Source organism: Protopterus annectens, chromosome 6.part0, assembly GCF_019279795.1.
Source record: "Protopterus annectens isolate FY-2018-M chromosome 6.part0, PAN1.0, whole genome shotgun sequence".
Classification (NCBI taxonomy): domain Eukaryota; kingdom Metazoa; phylum Chordata; order Ceratodontiformes; family Protopteridae; genus Protopterus; species Protopterus annectens.
In genome coordinates, this window is record NC_056737.1 from 83,539,068 (window position 1) to 83,559,161 (window position 20,094).

At 43.4% G+C, this 20,094-nt stretch overlaps 1 protein-coding gene across 1 annotated transcript in view; it reads left to right on the forward strand.

Annotated features, from left to right (window-relative positions):
* TTLL5 (tubulin tyrosine ligase like 5) overlaps positions 1–20,094 on the forward strand; it is a gene marked incomplete in the record, with an annotated part of 5,893,562 nt that overhangs the window by 3,232,803 nt on the left and 2,640,665 nt on the right. The window contains 1 exon segment of the mRNA XM_044073865.1: positions 880–1,040. Coding sequence (XP_043929800.1) covers positions 880–1,040 — 161 coding nt within the window.

Below are 20,094 nucleotides of genomic sequence, written 5' to 3' on the forward strand. Positions count from 1 at the left end.
TGACACATACAAAACTCTTAGCCTCATATGAAAGCTCAAAGTGATATGAAGAAAATAATGCTGCTGGCAGTACGTGTGTTTCCTGAAGGATTACTAAGATATTGTAAACTGTTTAAACAACATTACAAAAACGAATGTTTACTGTGTTTATTGTGGCTTCTAAAATCCAGTTTAAGACTCAGAGTCTAATAAATGCAACTGCCATAAAGATTACTTTGTGCTGAATTGTTTGCCATTTATACTTTTCTATTAACTCTTAAAGCTCATGTTTAAAGGTGCAAAACAAACTTTTGTTTTGACACAAAAGTGTTTGTATGCATCCATATACATATAAACATTTTTTTGTGTCAAAACAAAAGTTTGTTTCAGACCTTTTTCTTTAAAAAAAATACAGTTTTATAAAGCACTTCTGAATGTGTAAGCTTATGTGGATCCAGCCATATTATGGCATTAACATAAATGGGTGAGGAGAAACCATTTACATTACTTCTGCTGGACTAACATGCGTATGTAATTGTGAATTACCAACCTGTTAAATCAACAGTTTGGCAAAAATCTAAGTATACATAAGGATGCATGTGAACATTGTTTTGTGCAAATACAGAAGTTCCTTTTGTACTTTTAGGCATGATCCTTTAGGCTTTAGAGACATGGACATTTATGGGAACTGTGAGGGGGGTTGGCTCAGGCCACACCCATTGGAAATTAGACTACTAATATAAAAGTGAACCCATTGAAGGTAATCTATTAATTTTCCACATTCTAGCTATTTAATTTCTGAAAGATGAATTTTAAGTTGCAAGGTCAGAATTAGATAATGTATGGTTGCTGGTTGCTGCTCATTACTAACGTATGTTTGTTAATTTTTTGGGATTACAGTACAACCACGAATGGTAACTCAGATACTTGTCAGAAGATGAAGCAGCATGCCATGCAATATGAACGGAAACTTCTTTCACTTGAAATGCGAAAGCGGAGGCAGCAACTCAGACAACGCAGATCAGCAGCTACAAAGCATGCAGTTACAGCACATAAGCTAGGTATCAGGACACACAGATGAAGCAGTTTCCGAATGTGAAGGAGTATATACTGGGTTTAATGCTGCAGTGCCTTGGAGTACTATTCTCCTCCAAAGTACACTCATATTTTAATATATATGTGTGTTTGTGTGTGTGTGTGTGTGTGTGTGTGTGTGTGTGTGTGTATATATGTATATATATATATATATATATATATATATATATATATATATATATATATATAGGTTTCCCCTTTATAATGTTGAAAGCTCATCCTCGAATGTGTACGTAATCGAACAGTTTCCGCAAATTCTGTACCGCCATGTCAGAAAAGCCAAACTCAGCAGCGAATGTCGACATTTCCAACTGCTCCATACATGAGACAAGTGCTACCATGGGTCAGAAAGGGGGCCATATTTCTTGATTAGGAGTATCGTTGTTTGCAGTTTTGAGAGGTCACAGTTCGGAATTCGTGAACGTTTTTTCAATGATGTACCTGTCAACATTACGAAGGTGTGTGTGTGTGTGTGTGTGTGTGTGTGTGTGTATATATATATATATATTATATATATATATATATGGGTCTACTTCTATTCGCTGACATCCCATTTCACTGAAACCCATTTGGTTGACAGCTCATTTCATAGACAAACTTTCTAGGTGGGGGGCTTTACCCCCACACCCCCCCAATGTGGGGGTGCCCCCACCCCAACTATATATTACAACTCCACAGTTGCACAACAGTGGGGAGGGCAAGTCCCAGGTTTTGCCCTGATTACTTTTGTCTATGAAATGGGGCTGTCAACCAAATGGGTTTCAGTGAAATGGGATGTCAGCGAATAGAAGTAGACCCATATATATATATATATATATATATATATATATATATATATATATATATATATTTTTTTTTTTTTGTCTGTTTTACCTCCTCCATTCTGTTTTCTCTTTTAAGAAATCTGCTTGGCCTGTTTTTGTTCTAAGTGGGAGACAGAGTTAAATTATCTAGGCTGCACATTTCATATTTTTTCATTGGTTAATTGTCTCTTGAGTGATATGTAAATACACAATGAATTTCTTGCACTTTGACTTTTGCTGAAAAGATTTCAAGTTTGCAGAAACTAAAGCACTGCTAGCGATTCACTGCTTGTGTTTTCCACCCACCCTTCCCTTTGTTGATCTGCTTTTTAAACCTGGTGATTTTTAGCTGCCCACCCCTACTGTAAATTGAACTTAACAAGTTCCTGCCTTTATACACTGCTGTTGATGTATTGAATTATTTATTTGCCTTTCCTTTTGCTTATATTGAAAAAGTGCATTTTGCCTCTCATTGTCTGTTCTTCTTGATCTGAATTCATTGTCAATGTAGCAATTGTATAAAATAGTGTATGTTTATACTCTAGCAAGCACTTGTTTTTACATCACAAAGTCTGTAGATTTTCCATCCAGTGCAGCAGTGGGAGATAGCCTGGTCTGTTTAGGTTGGTGAAACATCTGAGATTTCTGTATGTAGTTTTATTGGCTGAAGGCTTATCAATCAGCTTATCTTGTTTTAGTGCCTTTATAAATTCTCCAATATTGAGTGGCCCTTGGCGTAGTTGTACAAAGCAAAGTGCTTTTATTGAATGTTCACACTTTTATAATCTGTTTAAAGTACACTGCTGTATCCACATCTTTAGTTCGTGGTAGGATTTCATATCTTCTGAGTTTGTTTGTTGTAGCATTTCACTCTGTACACTCCTTTACTGTGCTTTTGCATTGGGAGGATTGGGATTGTTTGTCTGGTGCTGGTAGGTGTTTGTCTAGTGTGAGTTGGGAAACATACAAAAGGGCACTACATTGTTTTTTGCACTTTTCTTATATACTGTGACTGTACTTCAGCGGTTAAAAAAATACTGTCTGCTGCTGCTTTAAGTAGTTAATTGCACTGTATTACATTGTATCTGCATGTTGTAGGTAATTTGTGTGGTCTTGTTATATTTGGGCTCCAAAGGGCTCCAAACCAGCTACTCTACATTAAGAAGGTGTTTTTCTGCACCCTTGTGGCAGAAGTGTGCTGATCTACATTGCATTTAACTGTTTTACTGCATTAATTGGTGCCTTTTTGTCTGTACCTGCTTCATTATCTGCATTTGTTTTGCACTGTAATATTGCTTAGCTAGCGTAGACTAGATCCAGACTTGCTGAATCTAGGCTACCTTTTATACACTTGAATTCAAATCCAGCCATTTTACATTAAGTAGGGCTCCCCTGCACCTTTGTGGTAGAAGAGTGTGGATATAGCCTTGTCTGAGATGGGGATTGCAGGAGGATTGTCAGACTAGTTTAAAACTGTTTAATTTCACCTGTATATAAGCCTTGCATTTGCATGTAGCTGTGTACTGCACGACAGGGGTTAGCAGTGCCGGGTATAATAGCAAACTCCTAGAAACTATTTTTTCCCTAGACGTGTCAGTTGAACCCTCCCAGTCTTTCCTACTGTACTGCAGGAAACTCAGCTGCACACTGCTGCACTGCAAGGAGCTCAGCTGAACATTGAGCAGCGTCACCACACTCCTTTACCCCATCCCTCAACAGAATAAGCCCCCTTGTTTAGTTAGTCATATTAGTCCTAGATCAAAAACTAATCTAACTTGCCCACTCCTCAACTAGTACTTGTGGTCTAACCTGCTACATTGGACAGCCGGTTTCCCAACACTTAACCAGCTAGCCTGATTGACATGGGCATTCTAGAGCAATGTAGTAATTGCCTCATGTATGCTGACAACCATGTGCTCCTAAAGCAATCAAATACAGAGATGTAACTATACCATGAAGTTGAAATCAATCCTCTCATGTATCAATAAACAAGACATTGAACAGGTTCTCAGCACACACACCTCTCCTCTCACAAAATACAATGTCAAGTCACATAGACCCACCATTGTGGAGGTACTCACTAAGAGCCTACCAAAAGACCAGAGACCTCCCAAGCACAAATGAATTACACATACTGGAGCATGCACAGACCCCACTTCATATAGCAGCACACATACAAGTTAGTCAACAAATAAGTAAGGTAAAACATCTCAAAACCTAATGTCCTGGTCACAGGCGATTCCATAGTGAGACACACAGATAGCCCCCTCACCAGGCTGGACAAAGAGAAGGTCACAGTTATCTGTCTGTTAGGTGCCAGGATCCATCAAATCATGCACGCAATCAAGTCACTCAACAACAATTACCGTTATGACTCTGTCATTGCACATGTTGGAGTGAATGACTTAAGATGTGCCTTTCTGGACTGTATGAATAGAGTGTCCCAGGCAGGTATGTCCTTAGCACTAAGTAGCTTTTTACCTTCACCCAGGATGATGCCACAATATAGACAGAATGATTGACTTCAAAAATTGTCTTAGTTTCTGTTGTCAGTCTAAGGGGATCCAATATCCATCAGCCTGGAAGACATGGTCAACAAACCATGCTGCTTTGCCAGAGATGGTCTTCATCTGTCTCCTCTAGGCTTTTGGATACTGGCAAAGATGCTTGCTTCCCCATAGTACCTTTTTTAGGCAATGTCAAAAAAAAAATTCCGACGTAAAGAAATCCACTCAAGACAAACTCAATGTTATGCTGATTAATGCTTGGAACCCAACATAAAACTGCACTCCCTGGAAGCACTCCTCACCTTGGAAGATGCTGACGTATGTGCAGTCACTGAGATATGATTCAAGGCCATAGAGAGCACTCCAGCCATACAAGGCTACAATGCCTTCCAAACATTCAGACCACAAAACAAGAGTGAAAAAAAAAAACAAAGGTGGAGGTGTATCAAGCTTCATTAAATCCAAATACACATCAAGACTGGTTAAGCAGTACTACTCTCTAGAGTGCAGTTAAATATAGGTGCAGTTAAATATAGGTGAAACACTGTACTACATCATCGCTAGCAACAGGTCCCCCGCCATGAACCAAGAGAAACATACAGACTACTTGGACTTGCTAGAATCACTCCCTGTACAGCCTAAACACTTTGGACATGGGAGATTTCAACTATCCTTCCATAGATTGGACAATATACACAAGCAGAAATGCGATCCCCCTGAATTTCCTGGACTTTGTTAATTCAAATGCTCTGGAACAGCTAGTCTTTACCCCTACACGTGACTTGAATGTCCTGGAGCTGGTACTCACCAACATGAGGGTCACTGCACTACCCACTGTGTATTGCCCTCCCTGATGAGGTCAGATCATAAATCTGTCTTGTTTGAAGTAAAGATCAGACTGGACCACCCCTACAGGAGCAAACAAACTGAAAAATTTTTCCAAAGCAAACTTTAGTCTACTAAGTGAGGGTATAAAACGTATCAACCCCCCTTACTAACACAGCCAACAATGATTCCTATGTAAAGGAGTGCACAGATGTCCTGTATAGACATTTAAGCAACTGTATGGACTCTGCTATACCTGTCGGGGTCAAAACCAGGTCCTCCCAGAGAAACCGGCTATCCTGGTGGACCACCAGTATAAATAGGTTATATAACAAAAGGAAGAAACTGTTATCCAAGAACAAGAGGTAACTTACTCACCAGAGGAAGAATATCCTCCACAGCTTGAACAAGCAAATGAGATATCTTGTAAAGTCCTGTAAAGCCAATTACAAGGGTAAATTAGCATCTCTGGCTAAAGACAATCATAAGGCTTTTTTAGCTATGTCTGAAATCCTAAATGGAATGCTGGGTTATGTTCTGAACTAATTGTGGGCGTTTCTATTCACACTGAACCTGAAGAAATTGCCGACCTGCTGGCAAACAGATTTGGCACAAATTTCACCCTGTCTCCACCAGACACATCCCAAAGCATCCTGTCACCAGTCCACTCCCTAGCATCTCCAAAGAGCAGCTAATATCACCCCTCACCAAAGCCAAACACACAGCCTCCATGGGACCAGATAACATCCCAGGCTGCTTATTAAACCATCTAAAACAAGACTTGACGGAACTGCTTGGCACTCTCTTCAACCATAGTCTGAGCACTGGATTTGTTCCAGCAGAGTGGAGACAGCGACAGTAATCTCCTTACATAAGGTGTTTCCATCAACTGACCCTGGGAACTATAGATCCATAAGCCTAACCAGCCTTATCTGCAAGGCCATGGAAAGAATCTTCATGGACCTTATCAAGGATATAGGTGACCTACAAACTCTTGACCCAACTCAGTTTGGCTGTAAGGGCAGGTCTTGCTTTTTAAACCTTGTGGACTTCAAGAATGTCACAAAAGCCCTGGATGAGGGCAGAGCAGTACATACCACCTGTCTTGACTTAGCCAAGGCCTCGACACAATCCCCTACTCGGGTATCATTAAGAAACTCTCCCAGCTGGGGATTAACCCATATATCACTAGATGGGTAGCAAACTAGCTCACCAACAGAACACATTCTGTCAAAGTTGGGGATTCCACCTGTACTAGTAGACCAGTTCCCAGTGGTGTACCACAGGTATCTGAGCTAGGCCCTCTGCTATTTTGAATCTACTGCTTGGACATCCAGGCAAAAGTAGATGGCCTATCGCTTACCAAGTTAACATATGACTGCAAACTAGGTGCAATCACCGAGTCCCCCAATGATGTTAACATGTCACAAAAGGGGCTAACCCAGACTAATGATTGGTGCTGGAGTCACGGTCTAAAAATCAACACAAGAAAGTGCATCATTATCCCGTTTGGCAAAGATGTGGCCCCTGCAAATTACATTACAGATAACACCCCATAAGCTCAAACACAGTGGTGAGAGAATTGGGAACACAGGTTGACAGCAATTTAAACTTCTACCACCATGTTCTCCACAGTGGTAAGGAAAGCCTTCTATGTTGTGCATCTCATAAATAAGGGCATCATATTCAAGACTAAGGGTAGTATAACCCATCTATACTCAACCCTCATTAGAACACTAATTGAGTTCACTACTCCCTTTTGCATGTACCTCATCAGATACCTGTAACAACTGAAGAGACCACAAAGATTTCTAACCAAGTAAAGTGAGGGCCTCCAAAACATAACTTACATGGAAAGACTGAAGGCCCTGTCTCTGTGTTCTGTATCCTACAGACTGCTGAGAGGTGACCTGTGCCTGGCCTACAGAATGGTCTCTGACCATGCCCTAATGGAAGTGCTGTATGTCTGCAAATCAAATGGGACAATAGCCACTCGCTCAGGGATCTCAACCTAGCCAGTGACATAAACAGAACATGTTGGAGAGACAGATATGTCTCTCAGAGACTGCTGCTCTTTTAGAGCAAACTCCTATATCACATGAAGCAAAGCTCTTCAAGGACCCTTTTTATGTGCAACCTTGACAGTTGGATGCGAGACCACAAATTAACCATAGGGGTGGCACCTATGTCACTTACGGACAGGGGCAGTCAGTGCTAATCACTGATTTGCTCTCCTAGCAACGACCATCTAACCATGATCACCTGGGGAACAAGGGTATTACATAGCTAGGCTTTTTAAGACCCTAAGACTATTAGCCTAATAACCTCCTATGAACATATATATGGATCCCTGTCATATGATAGAAACCTTATTTGACTGAAACCATAAGACTGAAATTTTAAAAGACTGAAAAGTCACGTGACTGAAACCCATAATACTGAATTTCAATATACTAAATTGTAAACTGGACCATATAAAACCAGACTAGGCGGTGGGCTATGCCCTCCCCCACTCCCCAACTATATATACTAACTCCAGGATTGCACTACAGTGCGGAAAAGGGCATATACCTTTCACGTACCTTACATTAGTCTACATGCTGCCACTACTATGCCCTTCTCCCCACTGTAGTGCTATCCTGGAGTTAGTATATATAGTTAAGGGGGTGTAGGGGGCACAGCCCCCCACCTAGTCTGGTTTTATATGGTCCAGTTTAAAATTTAGTATGTTGAAATTGAGTATTATGGGTTTCAGTCTTATGGGTTTCAGTCAAGTGACTTTTCAGTTTTTTGAAATTTCATTCTTATGGTCTAAGTCAAATGAGTTTCAGCCAAATGAGGGGGAGAGTCGTCATTTCAATGGTGGAACAGTGAACTTCAAAATCCATATTTTTCTAGTACTATTTTTGTGGTATCTGGAACCTACAGTTATAGGTCTCACATTTGTGATAAGAGAGTTCAGTTTTCCTACCTTCTCAAATGCTGCAGTAGGAAGGTAAAGCTGTAATATTGTAGCTTTCTGAATCACTTCTTCCCATTCATTTTCCAGAGTTGATATTTCCCTGTTTAATACCATGTCATTCATATTGTTTGGACAGTTTATCTTCTTCACTGTATGCCATCATACATGTCCCTGCATCAATTAGAAGTAAGCGTAAGACATGCACTGATTCATTTCATGTCTCTGTTTCCATTTCTTAACCAGTATAGTCTGACTGTGGTGGCATAGCCCCTCTTCAGTGGAGCTCCAGGAGAAAATCTCAATAAGTAAGGTAACACGTACAGAGACTAGTAGTACATGACAAAAGATAAATAAGCTTCTTAAGATAATAATCGAGTTAAACCGTTATGCATCTGTAATACAAGTAGAACAGATGTTTGTTTACAAAATATCCTGTCAAATTAGTTGTATTAAGAGAGAAGAGGGGAGGGGATAGAAGGAGAGTAAAGGAGTTAAGTAGCACTGTAGAGAGAAAGTTAAGGAAGGCAAAGGAGTTAAATAATATTTTAACTATATAAAACAATAAAGGAGTTAAGTAGGAGAGTAAGGGAAGAGTTCAGGTAAGCAAAGTAGTTAAGTAATACCCTGTTTCAGTCCATATAAATGGGTCATTTCAGGAATCCCACATTCCCTGTATCTGAAAGAAGTCATACATCATTCTCTATATAAAAAACATAAAGAAGAGGTGCATAAAAAAAAAATCTTTGATAAATGAGGTCTCAATGGATAAAACACACTGGTATTGGTATAAAAAACAAAACAAACTGCAGTATGCTAGCGCTTTATAATAAACTAACACACTTCATCAGACATCAAAGCAGCTTAAAACCAAACCTAAAAAAAAAATAAAAAAACAACACAACATGTTGCAGTGACGAAGAATCAGAAAAAACACAAAATACAAATATTATAAGATCCTACCATGCATGCTTGTATGAGAAGGGAAGTGGATCTTAAAGTTACAAGCCCATAGATTTGGCATAAATGATAGGTTAGCCCTTAAACCTTTTTTAGCTAATAGACCTTTAAGACACTAGGAAGGGTTCCAAGTTTGTTTGATAAATGTATTATTGTGATATGCTTGTTGGATTAGTTCTTATGATCTTTTAAGTTACACATTCTAATGGTACAAGCATGCATGGTAGGATCTTATAATATTTGTATTTTGTGTTTTTATTACTCTTATTCTGATTCGTCACTGCAAACACATGTTTTGTGTGTCATTTTTTATTTTTTGGTTGGTTTTTGCTTTTATCTGATGATCTCGATGCGTTATAACCGTTTAACGCTACCGCCACTAACTTTTGTGTTCTAGTTTGTTTTAATTTACTGTGTGTGTTATTTTTCTCATCTCTGCTTTTCTTTTCTTTTAGCTTTGCTTTGCCTTTTCACTTTTTTCCTTATACATCATTCTCTGCACAAAGGAGGAACTTCAACAGACGATCCTCGGCTCTGTCTCGGCCATCTTCTAAAGCTCGAGAGCTATTTACTGGCTCGAGGCCTCCCCATATCCCACAATGCCTGGTGCTAGATCCTCAGATCTCGTTTGCCGCTTCTGCTACGAGATTGCTTTTGCTGGCTCAGGTCGTATTTTGTCTTTTGATAGGTTTTATATATAGATTTTTCATATAAATAGTTAGCGTTTAGTTCTTATTATAGTAGTTTAGTACTTTTTGTCTCTGTGTAGTTTTAGATCTATCCCATCCCCTTAGAAAACTCATTTTTACTGTTAGAGAGTTTTCCCCTCCCCCCTCTCTTTGTTTCTCTCTTCAAGGTAGCCGTTTTAGTTAGAGGCTAACCCTTGTTCTCTAAAATACCTTTTGTAGTGTTTTCAGGTAGAAATAGTTGTAGTACTTTAGTTTTTATAGTATATATATATATATATATATATATATATATATATATATATATATATATATATATATATAGTTATAGTGTGTGTGTGTGTTGTCAAGGTGTGGTAACTGGTTTTTTTTTGTGTGTATGGTTCTTTATACTTGTTACCTACTGTTGTACTGTTGACCTTTTTTTTCCTGTGATTTTTCTTTTTACAGGATGTCCAAAGATACTAAGGTATCGGGATTCAAGAAGTGTGACTCATGCTGTCAGAAAATGTCTCTTACAGATGGTCACACTTCTTGTGTCTACTGCTTGGGTGCCCTACACCTGCAGGACTCTTGTTCGGTGTTTCACGCCTTTAGTCCCAGAGTCCTGCAGGAGCGTAGGAATAAGTTAATCCTTAGAGGATTTCTAAAACCTGAAGGGTCACCTGCTAAGACTCATCCAGGGAAACCCTCCAAGCCATCAAAGCCGTCGGCTTCCAGCTCGGAGCCGTCATTGGGTGTGGCGTCTGCTTCGACTTTGGTTCCGTCCGGAACCAAAGTACCTGTCTCTCAGTCGGCTCTGATCCTGGTGTCGGAACCTTCAGGGAGCTGAAAGCGTTCTAGGTCTCCATCCCTAGAGTCGATTCACTCAGCTCCGGGGTCGCCTCTGTTACAGTCGGAGCGAAGTCACTGATCTCACTCTTCTTGTCTTCGAGACTGTCTGACCATGACTTGGAGAGAGTGGTGAGTAGACTTCTGAAATCGCAGGTCCTGGCTAAAATGCTATCCAGCCCCCCTCATCAGGGTTCGGCTCTGCCCGTCTCTACAGTAGTTCCTCCTTCGACTCACCCCTTGAGTTCGGAGCCGGAGCTGGTTGGGGTTTGGATCGTGGAACTGTTGGCACCGATACCTACCCTTTCGGTTCCTTCAGCTCCGATCACTTCCATGGCGCTGTCCTTGGAGGGATCTAGGCGCCGAGACTCCCTCGTCGGTTCCTAGTGGGCGAGTGGCATCAGACCCTTGTCCGACCCCGTTCTCCCTCTTGGAGCTTCGGTGCAGGTGAGCTCAGCTCTTACATCGGCCTTGGAGCCATCCCTCTCGGAGCCGGGGAGGGTTCCGGTCTCTTCGGAGCCTCAGCCTTCTTCTCTGCTGGGAAGGGGTGCCTTCGAGGTCATGAGGAGTGTGCTGGCCCCTCAGTCAGCCTCACGATCAGCCTCTTCGGCTCCTCCCCCTATGGTGCCTGCATCTGCCTCTGCCCCTCCTCCAGACCCCAAGCGAGGAGAACAAGCACTCCATGTCACCCCAGTGTGCGCGTCCTCCTCTTCCGAGGCCTCCCCTGATCCTTTAGAGGAGCCCCCCTCGAAAGAGGAAATGTAAGAGGAAGCATGTTGACTCCCCTGAGTCTGTCACTTCGGATACTGACTTAGAGGATTCGGAAGGGTCCCCGAGGTCCCCCTCTGAAGATGTCCCCTTCTCAGACATCCTTGAGATGCTTAGGCAGAGGGGGAACTGTACTACCCTTAACCCTTCTGAAGATGAGTCGGTATATCTGGACGCGTTTGGTTCTCGCACCTCCACCTCCTGGGTGTCTCTGCCTTTCGATCCACTGATGGCAGTGGTGGCTCGAAAGGCGTGGTCAGTCCCAGACACAGTGGAACCAACTCCCCAAAGGCCCACGAAATTCATCACAGCACCACAAGACACACAATTTTTGACAAAGGGAGTCCCTGTTGATGCTATGGTGGTAGCAGCGGCCACGAAAAAGGATTTGGCTGAGACTTCTTCGTCTGTCTATCCCCCTAATAAGGAGTCTAGGAAGATGGACAGATACGGGAAGCGGATGTTTTCCTCAGCGATTTTTTCCATGCGGTCGCTGAACTATTTGTGCCATTTTACACGCCTTCAAAGGGATCTCCTTAAGGAGCTAGGAGATACCCTTCAAGATCCATCAACTGCAGGGGCCCAGGATAAGATTACCTCCCAGCTGGCGACTCTTAATTCGATAGTGAACTCCTCCATGCGGCTCATTTCTTATGCGGCCAATGGGGTGAGTAGAGCTGCAGGCACAGGTGTGGCCTTGAGAAGGCACGCTTGGATGCGGTTATGTAACTTTACGGACCCCTTTAAGGCGTCTTTCACCAATACCCCTTTTGATGGTTCTGCTCTTTTTGGACCACAGGTGAAGGATACCCTTATCAGGTGTGAGCAGGAAGGCAAGACTCTCTCTGCTGTGGGAGTCCATTTTTCCACTCCTTCTAGACCATACCCCAAAGGTCAGAAAAGTGGCAAAATGTGGTTCCAGAAACCCCAGGGAGCCATGCCTGACGCACGTTGTGAGTTTCCCTCCAGGGGCAGAGGAGGGAACAATAGACGCCGCCCTCGAGGCAGAGGGGGCCCGCAAAATCAGGGCAGCAGAGGCTCCTTCTCTGACAAGCCCTTCCAGCATCCCTGAGGGGCTGCCCGGCTGCCCACCTTCGGAGGCAGTCGGGGGAAGATTATCGCTGTACCCAAAAGCCTGGCAAGACATAACTCAAGACAGATGGGTACATAGGTTCATAGGTTTATACTAGGCTATCTGCCCTAAGGCATTTATAAGCCTAGCCCAAATTTTTGTGGCTTACGCCACTCCTTATATGAAAAAATACTGTGCCCATTAGTTTGTTGTGCCTCTGTCCAGCAGTGACACAGAGATGATTCCCGGGGTAAACCTACGATCTCCCATCCACAGGTCAAGATTTCTCTGAACAGAGCCAGCGAGGTGCTCTGCCTCACATGGTCCGGGATTTTATTCCACAGCATAGGGAGTCTCTGAGTGATAAATCTATACCTCCAGCATGTCCTATTTATATCCGTGCTAAGGTTTAAGTTGCTTGCTCTAGTGGTTTTGGTGGATTTGGATTTTTTGAGGTGGTGCATGTCCATTAATTCCGGGTTGGACATGGCCTTGTATGTCAGGCACATGTCACCCCTGAGCAGACGGTATGCGACTGAATAGAGCTGGAGTTTCTTCAATCTGGCAGCATATGACAGATTTTGGAGTCCCTTTATCCTTTTGGTGAGGAACTTTTGGGGTCTCTCCAATTGCTGCAGATGTCGGGTGAGATACATCCCGAATGGGGCATTGTACTCGATCATTGGTCTGATAAGTGAAGAGTACAGGGGAACAATGACCTCACTAGATCTGGATGTGAATCCCTTCATGATCAGGTGGGCAATGTAGAAGGTCTTTCTAACCACGTTAGCAACGTGAGTGTCAAAAGAAAGGCCACTGTCAACCTGAGTCCCCAGGTCCCTGATAACCTCTTCTGTGCTTAGTGGATTGCCACCTATATCGTAGCTTGGTGTTACCTTGTTTTTCCTGAAGGGTATGACTATACATTTTTTGGAGTTTAACTTCAGGCCATGGCTCTGGCACCAGCTATCTGTTTCCATGAGTCCCTTCTGAAGGATATCCGTGTCCGATGCACTTTCCACTATGGCGCCCAGTTTGCAGTCGTCTGCAAACTTTGTCAGCCAAAGTCCTCCCATGTTGGCCTGTACTTCTGAGAAGTAGATGCCGAACAATAGGGGGCCAAGGACCGAGCCCTGTGGGACACCACTTGTGACCGGCTTGGAGTCTGACATAGCGCCAGCAACTCTAACCCTGTGGGTTCTGTCCTTAAGCCAGTTTGCAACCCATCTTGTGACATATGGGTTTACATTTAAGCTGGTAAGTTTTTCTACAATACCCGAGTGGGGTATTGTGTCGAAAGCCTTTGCAAGGTCAAGGTAGGCTGTATGGACTGCCTTTCCCTCATCAATGGCCTTGGTGACTGTTTCGAGGAAGTCGACCAAGTTCAAAAGGCATGATCTTCCCTTGAAGCCAAACTGGGTCGGGTCCAATGTCTGCAAGTCCCCTATATCTTTGTTTATGAGCTCCATTATGATCCTCTCCATAGCTTTGCAGACTAGACTTGTTAAGCTTATGGGGCGGTAATTACCAGGGTCCGTAGAGGCACCGCCTTTGTGGAGTGGGACCACAGTTGCCATACGCCACTCCTTGGGCACGTATCCTGTGGTAAGGCTGAGATTAAACAGCTGCCTTATGTGTGGGTTTAATTCCTCATTTAGCTCGTGTAGCACACAGCCGGGGACACCATCCGGTCCCATTGATGCTGTGTTTTTAGCTTTAGAGAGAGCAGCTTTCACCTGCGCATTTGAGATGTCTGGGAGGCTACACTCCGCTGGGATAGTTATCTCTCCTTTAGGGGAGGGGGGTGAAGTTTGCACTGAACCTGTCTGCCAGTATGTTGGCAATGTCTGTGGGTTCAGTGATTTTGTATCATTTTGGACTAATTCTGAGCATATCTGGGAGTTTCTACCCAGGTTCCTAACATAGCTGAAAAAGGCCTTATGATTGTTGTTTGAATCCATGGCAATTTTTCTCTCAAAATTGGCCTTAGTTGATTTTATGAGTGCTCGTATTTTTTTACTAATAATGATCAGGGGTGACTTCCCTTTTATGGATTTTGTTCTATCATGTAATAGCTTTCTCCTCTTATTGTAAAGTTTGTTAATGGCTGGGGTCCACCAGACTGGACGTTTGCCCTTTGTGGAAAGAGTCTTGGTTTTATTTGGGATTGCCTGATCCATGCAGTCCTGGAGGTGTTCATAGAAGGCATTTGTAAGGGCTTCCGCAGCTTGGGTTGTGGTTTCCACTGGCTCAGGGGCCTTGAAGGATACCACACCAGTCTTGAGTAGTGTGAAGTTTGCTTTAGAGAAGTTCTTCACTGTGGTCTTTTTTGTTTGGGGTGGGGACGGGTTGTGGATTTCCAGTGAGATTAGTTTATGATCAGATCTCACCAATGAGGGATATACTTCCGGTGTGGAGCTTTTGTCCCCATGTTTGTGACAATGAGATCTAGTATATTTTCTCCTCTCGTGGGAACAGTGACTAGCTGTTCCATGGCATTTGAGTTTATGAACTCCAGGAACCGTTGGGCTAGAAAGTTAGGGCTTGAGTAATGTTCCCAGTCTATATTCGGGTAGTTGAAGTCACCCAATATGATGGTGTTTGGAGATACATTTATACCCTCCAGTGTCTTCAGGAAGGCTGTGTGGGGTTCCTGAGTTTGAGAGGGTGGCCTGTAGCATGCTACAATTTGTAGAGCAGTTTTGCCAATGGTTAGTTGCACCTGGATGGTTTCGAGCTTGCATTGCCACCAACCTGGAGGTGTGGGTATCCTTTATGAATATGGATACACCCCTCCTTTTGTGGTGTGGTCCGGGTTTTGGGGCCAGAACGCATGATATGAGGTAAAACCTAATAGTGCCGGGGTGCTCTCAGGAGCCTTGAACCAGGTTTCAGTTACAGCACAGACATCGATGTTCTCCATACTGAGAAGGGCCTCGAGTGTGTGCATTTTGAGATTTAGACTTCTGGCATTGAGCAGCATTACCCTCAGTTTCTTCCCATTTTTGTTTTCTAGGGTGGTAGGTTTAGAATTTGAGCCTTGCCTAAAAAAGGTACTATGGGGGTGGCAAGAGCCTTAGCCAATATCCGGAATCCCAGGGGTGACAGGTGCAAGCCGTCCCTTGCGAAGCAGCGTGGCTTGTCAAGCATGTCATCCCAGGCAGACAGACACTGGATCCCCTTTGAATGACACCAGACATTAAGCCAATTGTTAAAGCTGATCATCTTGTCTCTATATTGTGGCATCATTCTTGGTGAAGGAAGGATACTGCTCAGGGTCAGGGTCATACCAACCTGGGCTACATAATCAGAGAGCTCCTCTATGTCTCTTTTCATGTAGTCCAGGGAGGTATGTCTCAGGTCGTTCACACCAGCATGGACAATGACTGTGTCATATTTGTGCTTGCCGTGGAGTGACCCGAGTGCTTGTGTTATGTGGCGGATTCTAGCACCCAATAGGCAGCTTACTGTGACCCTCTCCTTGTTCAGTCTATCATATCCTGAGGTTACAGAATTTCCTTCGTTCATACCCCCTTAAAGTCAAACAAATCCCTTCCAGATGTTCCATCCAGTCTAAGGGAACAAGCAGTCCAAGAGATCTCAAAACTGCTACAAAAAAGAGCCATCCAACGAGTCCCAGCAGACCAGCAAGGATCCAGAATTTACTCACGGTTCTTTTTGGTACCAAAAAAGACAGGGGACTAGAGACCCATTTTGGATCTCAGCAAACTAAACAGGTCTGTACAAAGAACGAAGTTCCGGATGGTCACGCTTCAGTTCATTCTGCCCTTTTTGGGTCAGGACAATTGGATGTGCTCCATAGATCTTCAAGATGCATACTACCACATCAAAATGGACAGGCGCTCCAGAAGATTCCTCTGCTTCCGGCTGGGAGCCATTCATTATCAGTTCCGAGCTCTGCCCTTTGGTCTCACCACAGCCCCCAGGATGTTCATCAAATGTATGGCAGTAGTTACCTCTCACCTGAGACGGCAAGGATTCCAGGTGTTTCCCTATCTAGACGACTGGCTCCTTACTGCTACCACCAGACATCAGCTGCTGCGAGCCAGGAACTTCACCATCCAAACTTGCTCCAAGCTAGGTATCACAATAAATTTTGAAAAGTCTGCATTGTCGCCTTGTCAGTCTATAACCTTTATAGGCGCAAGTTTAAGTACAAAAGACATGTCAACGAGACTTCCGTTACACAGAGTATTAGATATTCGCCGACATGTACAGGTGTTATTAGGATGCAAGAAAATTCAGGCCAGATTCGTCCTAAAGACATTGGGCCTCATGGCAGCAGCGATCATACTAGTCCCCCTGGCTCGTTTTCATATGAGGATTCTTCAGTGGTTGCTTTTCACCCTATAGTCATTTCTACAACTTCCAATGCCTCACATGATTATGATTACACAGACATGCAAAGGCCAGCTTGCTTGGTGGATGGTTTCCCCGTCAGTACCCCAGGGCAGACCATTTGTTCTTCCTCCTCCAGTAGCTACGGTGACCACGGATGCCTCCCTGATCGGGTGGGGGGCACTTTCAGGGCAGAACAGTCCAAGGCACATGGCAACCCCACGAGTACCATCTGCATATCAATGTCTTGGAGATGAGAGCTGTGCTTTTAGCATTGCAAACTCTTCAGAACTCTCTTCCCACCGGGACCATTGCAATTCAAACAGACAATATGTCGGTAGTATGGTACATCAGCAAGCAGGGCGGAACCAAGTCCTACCCCCTATGTCAAGAAGCACTCAGACTCTGGCAATGGGCGATCTCTTCCCTGCGGTTTCTGATAGCAACGCACATCCCTGGGAAGTCCAGCGTTATAGCGGACAGGCTGAGCAGAGCAATTTTCATGCCTCACGAGTGGTCTCTCAATCAGACAGTGGCAGACCAAATCTTCCGCAAATGGGGTCAGCCTTGCTGCGACCTTTTCGCCACCGCCTTCAACAGCAAGTGCGACAGTTTCTTTTCTCTCCTCCCTCTTCCCGGATACTCTCCCAGAGATGCTCTAATCCATGATTGGCCTCAGGGACTTCTTTATGCATTCCCTCCATTTCCCCTGATTCCCAAACTAATACAGAAAGCTGCCGCGCTGGGATGCAAGATGATCCTCATTGCCCCCTACTGGCCTTGACAAATTTTTTTTCCATTCCTGCATCATCACCTCCTGGAGCAGCCCTGGACCCTGGACCCAGTACCAGACCTCCTGATCCATCAGTCGGGTGGGCTGCACCAATCCCTGCAGTCTCTCAACCTCACTGTTTGGTTGCTCCACTTCCAACCTTAGCCAGGCTTCCGGACATTTCCCAATCGGTGCGTGAAATCATCTTATCTTCACACAAATCTACCACCAGAAAAACTTATGCTAGTAAGTGGAAACATTTCTCTTGCTGGGCAGAGTCTAAAAACATAGATCCCTTTTCAGCCCCGGTCCACCATGTTTTAGATTTCTTAGCGGAACTTTTTCAGGCTGGGTCCTCTTCTGCCACCATTAGAGTTCAGTTAGCCGCAATTTCAAATTTTCATACAGGCCTATCTGAAACTAGTATCATGTCCCATAAGCTTTGCAAAGCTTTTCTCAAAGGGACTACTTTGCTCAGGCCCCCAGTAAGAGATCCCCCGCCTCCGTGGGATCTTAATTTGAACTTAGCTTCCCTAATATTGCCCCCCTTTGAACCCGCAGCTTCATGTTCCTTAAAGTTTCTTTCTTGGAAAACCCTCTTTCTTGTGGCAATTACCTCAGCCAGAAGAGTTTCCGAACTTTAGGCCCTTTGTGTTCGCCCTCCTTATTTAGTTTTCCATAATGACAGAGTTTTGCTCAGGACTAATCCCTCCTTCCTTCCTAAGGTACCTTCTGAGAGTAATCTGAATCAGTCCATTGATCTTCCGGTCTTCTTCCCAAATTATTCCAACAAAGCTGAACATAAGTTACAATCAGTTGGATGTTCATAGACAATTACGTTTCTGCTTGCATAGGACTAAACAAATTAGAAAATCAGATCAGCTTTTCCTGTCCTATGCTGAAGGTAAACAAGGTGTACCAGTGTCTAAAGTAACTCTATCTAGGTGGTTGACTTCTATTATTACTTTGATTTATCATTTGAGGAACAAACAGCTCTCTGCTAAACCAAAAGGCCACTCTACTAGAGCTTTAGCTACTTCTGTAGCTTTTCAGGCAAGAGTACCAATGGAAGCCATTTGTGCGGCAGCTACATGGGCCACTCCCCATACATTTATTTCTCATTATAAGTTGGATGTGGCTTCTAGGAGCAGAGCTGATTTTGGTTCCACTGTGTTGAAGAGTCTGTTCCGATGAGTCACCCAGGACTGAGGTGCTAGGAACGCTGTCCCAACCAGCAAGAATGAATGCGAAATAGACAACTTAACATTAAGAAGTTATGTACCTACCATAACGTTCCATGTTAGTTGTCTTCTTCTCGCCTTCTTTCTTGCGTCCTACCCTCCGTCCCCCTATCCTAATAGGCTGAGAAGAGTTGCCCTCTGAGTTCCTTTTAGCTGGCTGGGTCTTATCTAGTTTGTTCCCTCAACCTTTTAGCTCTGTAGCTAAACATATGCTGTTAGGACAAGTGTCCTTATATTTGTCTGTAGTTAGGTCTACCAAACGAGATCTGGAGATCTAGCACCAGGCATTGTAGGATATGGGGAGGCCTCGAGCCAGTAAATAGCTCTCGAGCTTTAGAAGATGGCCGAGTCAGAGCCGATCCCAACCAGCAAGAAAGAAGGCGAGAAGAAGACAACTAACATGGAACGTTATGGTAGGTACATAACTTCTTATTACTAACTTTAGATCTGTAGCAAATCTTATCCCTCCTCTTCAAAATACTTGTAAAGTGTATTCTAAAACAATTGCTTAACTATCTCCTCCAAGAGCTCCTATACCCCACACAACGTGGCTTTTGTCCTTACTGTGCCACTATTATTACAGGTCACAGTTTTTGTATCAGAGGTAATTACATACGAGGCTGAGGGTCATTTTTCATGTTATTCTAAAAATGTGGATGTGATGTTGTCAATCTCACCTTTATTCTCACTGATGGGGCTCTTGGGGTTGGATCCAATCCATTGAATCCATCTCTGCCATTTTTAAAGCTCGAGGTCTTCAGCAAAGATCGAGGCCATCGTTCCTTACCCATAATGCAACCCCCTAGCTTCCTGACATCTCGTTTGCCGCTCTGCGAAGGAGGTTCTACTTAGCAAAGCTCTGAGCTAAGTGTCTATTTCCTGTTTTGTCTCTGTTATAGTACTTCTTTATTGTAGTGTAGATTTCTCCTATTATAATTCTTTATTTATCTTTAGCCTTTAGAGTGAGTGAAATGCAACTGTATTGTCTGTACAATTTAATTCAGTTGTTAGTGTCTGTTGAAGTTAGAGGACATCTAACTAATGTCTGTTTTAGTTAGAGGATGATTAACTAATGTCCGTTTTAGTTACAGGACACTTTTGCTTACCCACCCCTTTCTTTCTGACCCTTTTCCCCTTTGTCCATTTCATTTAGAGGACGCTTAGATTTAAAAAAACACTTCTGTCCTGTTTAGGCTTTATCTGTTTTAAGTGTGTCTGTGTTTTCTCATTAGAATGT